General features: G+C 47.0%; 1 protein-coding gene across 1 annotated transcript; it reads left to right on the plus strand.

Annotated features, from left to right (window-relative positions):
• On the plus strand, positions 1 to 1,124 carry NCS57_00336200 (Zn(2)-C6 fungal-type domain-containing protein; the record flags this gene model as incomplete). Its single annotated transcript, XM_053053361.1, has 3 exons — positions 1 to 213; positions 297 to 893; positions 960 to 1,124. The coding sequence occupies 3 exons, from the start codon at positions 1 to 3 to the stop codon at positions 1,122 to 1,124; spliced, it is 975 nt and encodes a 324-aa protein (XP_052918607.1).
• Positions 1,125 to 3,753: the final 2,629 nt, after the last annotated feature.

The following is a 3,753-nucleotide window of genomic DNA, read 5'->3' on the forward strand; positions in this document are numbered from 1 at the left end:
ATGTCTCCACTATCTTCTCGTCCAGCTCCATCTCTCGGCGACAACGGATTGCTTTCGAGTGTCTCCAGATGTCGTAGCCTTCTACCAGCTCCAGTATCGAATTCTGAGGGCTCCACCTCTGGTTCCGACCAAGGACCATCTCTACCATCCCTCCGTCCCCGAGCCAACCTGACAAAGATCGCCTGCGAATCGTGTCGGAAACGAAAGGCCAAGGTAGGTGTGGAGTTTCACATATCCATGTTTCTTCTAGAAATCTGACAATTTTGGCCCTCTAACTCGCCATCTCTCCCACGCAGTGCTGTGGCGAACGTCCGAAATGCAGGGGTTGTATCAACAGAGGTGTCCAATGTCATTACCAGGATTCAGGCCGGGACCAGCATGTCCTAAAGCGAAAGTACGATGAGATACAGAAAAAGGCCAATACCTACGAACAACTCTACCACCTCCTGACGTGTCTGCCGGAGCGGGAGGCTCAGGGCATCCTCCGCAGACTTCGCGAGGGCGCCGACGTCGCCACAACCACGCGGCAGGTGAAAGACGGCGACCTTCCGCTACAGCCAGCATGGTCGCCAGAGACACGACTTCATTATGAGTTCCCTTATTCCACTTCTATGCCGGCTGCTCTGTTATCACCGGACAACCCGTATCTCGGCTCACCAGTATTCGAAATTACGTCCCACGCTCTGCCGCAGTCAGCAGAGCAAACGGAGGTTTGGGCAAGCCAGTCCGAGATGTCGAGTAAATACCGGCCGCTGCTTCCTAACACTACACCAGCATCGAGTTCAACAGAAGATGCCTCCGGCTCTCAGTCTCAATCTTCGCTTTCAGGCCTTGTCCAGATCCCCCGAACGGGAATTCGTGCGGCCTGCGAATCCTGTCGAGAGAAGACGCGGGTAAGACCTTCCTCAACTTGGTTGTTGATTCTATTCAGGAAATCATGCAAATTAACGCCAGTGCAGTGCAATGGCGGCCGGCCTATGTGCAATCGCTGCATTGAAACCACCACAGAGTGCATCTACCGCACCGATGAGGAGGAAAAGAAGGTATCAGCCCTGGAAAGGCGCAATGGCGAGGTGATCGCGGAGTTGGAACAGCTGCGCGAGCTATCCCTTGAGTTGTGTTGAGCCTCCCGGCCGTACCGAGCCCCACATCCCCCGATTTGTCAGGAGGTACATGAGGGGAACGTAGTGATGCGTCATTAATTGATTCCGCCTTTATCACCCTACAAATCATTTCGAATTAATTAATGACTTGTCAATCAATACCTACAGAGATATCTGCGGAGGCGCTTAACGCGTATGATGATAGTAGCTTCATCAACGAAGATAACAGCCGGCAAGAGCATGAGGGTGATAGCACCCGGAGACCGGGGATGTGAGCAGTGTGATGTAGCAATATGTAACTCGAGAGATTGCTGGTACTTCTATTATAGGCTAAATTACGGGGGAACAACAGGTATCTTTGACATGGCGCATTTTAATTGGCTGCAACCCCCTGCCGTGACCTGGCGGGAGGTTCAACACAACTCAAGGGATACGGCATGATACACTCACGGTCGACTGAGGAGGCACAAGAGATCTTCAACCGCATACGGACGAACAGTGATCCCATCGACGTCTTGCAGATGGTCAAGGCCTCAGATCTACTGCTACAAGGGACTTCGCCCGAAGAAACAGGCATGGAGGCACAGACCAGACGGGAACGGACTTCCAAGTGAGGCGAAGCACTTCATCGTGGGAGAAAAACCGACCCACAGAAGATATTCGCATTAGGGTTATGGTTGGGGTTAGTATTTACTATCTAAGCTAATCTGCCCGGGGGGTTTCTTCTAGCTAAAGATATAGCTTATAAGGTAAGGAGAGGAGATTTTTCTAAGATAAGGAAATATAAGAGATATAAGAGTAAGAAGATATAACTAAGAAAAAAAGAGATATAACTAAAAGAGAGAGATATAGCTAAGAGAGAGAAATATAGCTAGAAAAGAGAGATAAGAGATAAGAGATAAATAAGAGATAAAAGATAAGAGGTAAGAGATAAGAGATAAGGGATAAATAAGAGATAAGGGATAAATAAGAGATAAGGGATAAGAAATAAATAAGAAAAGAGATTAGCCTTAGGAAGACCTTCTAGGGGAATTCCAAAGAGACCTAGCTAAGCCACTAGGGGGATCTCGGGCTATAGAAGCCGCTGAGGTAGCCCTAGTCCTCATAAGGGCAAGGCTTATAGAGGAATCTAGCTGGTTAGCTGCAAAGGGGCCTATCATCTATGAAAAACGTCGGCTGAGCTACCGACGTTTTTTTTATATGGGGGAATTTTTTTACGCTAGCAGACCATGGGGCAGCCGACGTTTTTTTTCTCGACCAGCCGACGTTTTTTAAAAAACAGGGTTCTAATAGGGCTAAGGCTCTAAGAAAGAGATATATATAACTCTAAGCTATAAGGATTTTAGAAATTAAGTCTTTTTTCTTATATCTTATCCCCTTATTTTTCTAGAATTATTTAAAGATAAAAAAGAGGAATTTTAATGGGGTGGTCAGTGCAACTAGCGTTACGCTAAAAATCCCCAACCACCGCCGCAACCTAGCTACCTAGCCACACCAACCACTATGCCAGCCACAACTAAGGCAATTTCTTAGCCAATAAGCTTTAACCTTTATTTTCCTTCTTTCTTTTAATTCTTCTATAAAGACTCTATTTTTTCCTAGCTATATATTTCTAATCTCTATCTCTATCTCTATCTTAATTACCTATAAGCCTTATAATTATGGATTATTTTACTTATATCTCTATTTTTTCCCTTCTTATTTGCAAGACTTGTAAAACCGCAGTTCTTTTTAACCAAATTCAACAACACCTCCGCCAACAGCCTCATCAGCTTTCCCTTGAAGAGATCAAGCCCGCCCTAGAGCAGGCTGCTAAGCTTGATCTTCTTCAAGGCCAGAAAGACCTTGCAAGGCTACCTAAGCCTATTCCCCTAGGCCCTCCTATCTCACAACTTGGAGAGCCTATGCAACAGGGCTTCCGCTGTACCTTTGAGCCTAGCTGCTTCTATATTGGCTCTGAGCTACGCCGAATTAGAGAGCACCTACGGGTCTTTCATAAGGTCCAGCAGAAAGGTCAAAAGGGCCGGCCTTCCAAGGCAATAGCCTCGCCAGCCTTCTATAGCTACTGAAAGCTATTGGCGAGCCGGCGTAGCTTATCAGCAACTCTTTAAGCAAGGGCCTCGCAGTGAATACTTTGAGGTCTTGCTAGAAGGCAATAGCTCTGAAGCTCTCTCTCTTCCAGAAGCTAAGGCTGCCTTTGAGGCCCAAGCCCTAGCTATCAGAAGCAAGGAGGCCGAGGCTATAGAGCAGCTAAATGACTTTACTGCTCCTAATCCTTGGCTTCGAAGGCTAGGATCAGCAAGGCACCTAGCTAACTTTAGTGGGGAAAAGGATTTCCTAAGAGACCTACTTTCTCTTAACCTTACCTTAACTAAAGAGTCACTAGAAGAGACCTCTGAGCTTGCCTGCTTTTTTTCTCTTGCGGGCCTTTGAGGAGCTTATTCAAGAAGCTATAAGCCTTATAGCTTCTAATGAGATTCCTCTGAATGCTCTCTTTGAGGTTAACCGGCAAGATGCCTCGCAGCCAGCAAAGAAGCCCTTTAGCTATAGGTATAAGAAAGCTACGCAAGACCGCTATGCCATAGTGGCAAAGCAGCTTCTAGTCTATACCTTCCGCTGCCTCAACCTAGAGCCCACAGAGAGGCCACCT

The sequence above is a fragment of the Fusarium keratoplasticum genome, chromosome 2 (genome assembly GCF_025433545.1).
Source record: "Fusarium keratoplasticum isolate Fu6.1 chromosome 2, whole genome shotgun sequence".
Taxonomy (NCBI): domain Eukaryota; kingdom Fungi; phylum Ascomycota; class Sordariomycetes; order Hypocreales; family Nectriaceae; genus Fusarium; species Fusarium keratoplasticum.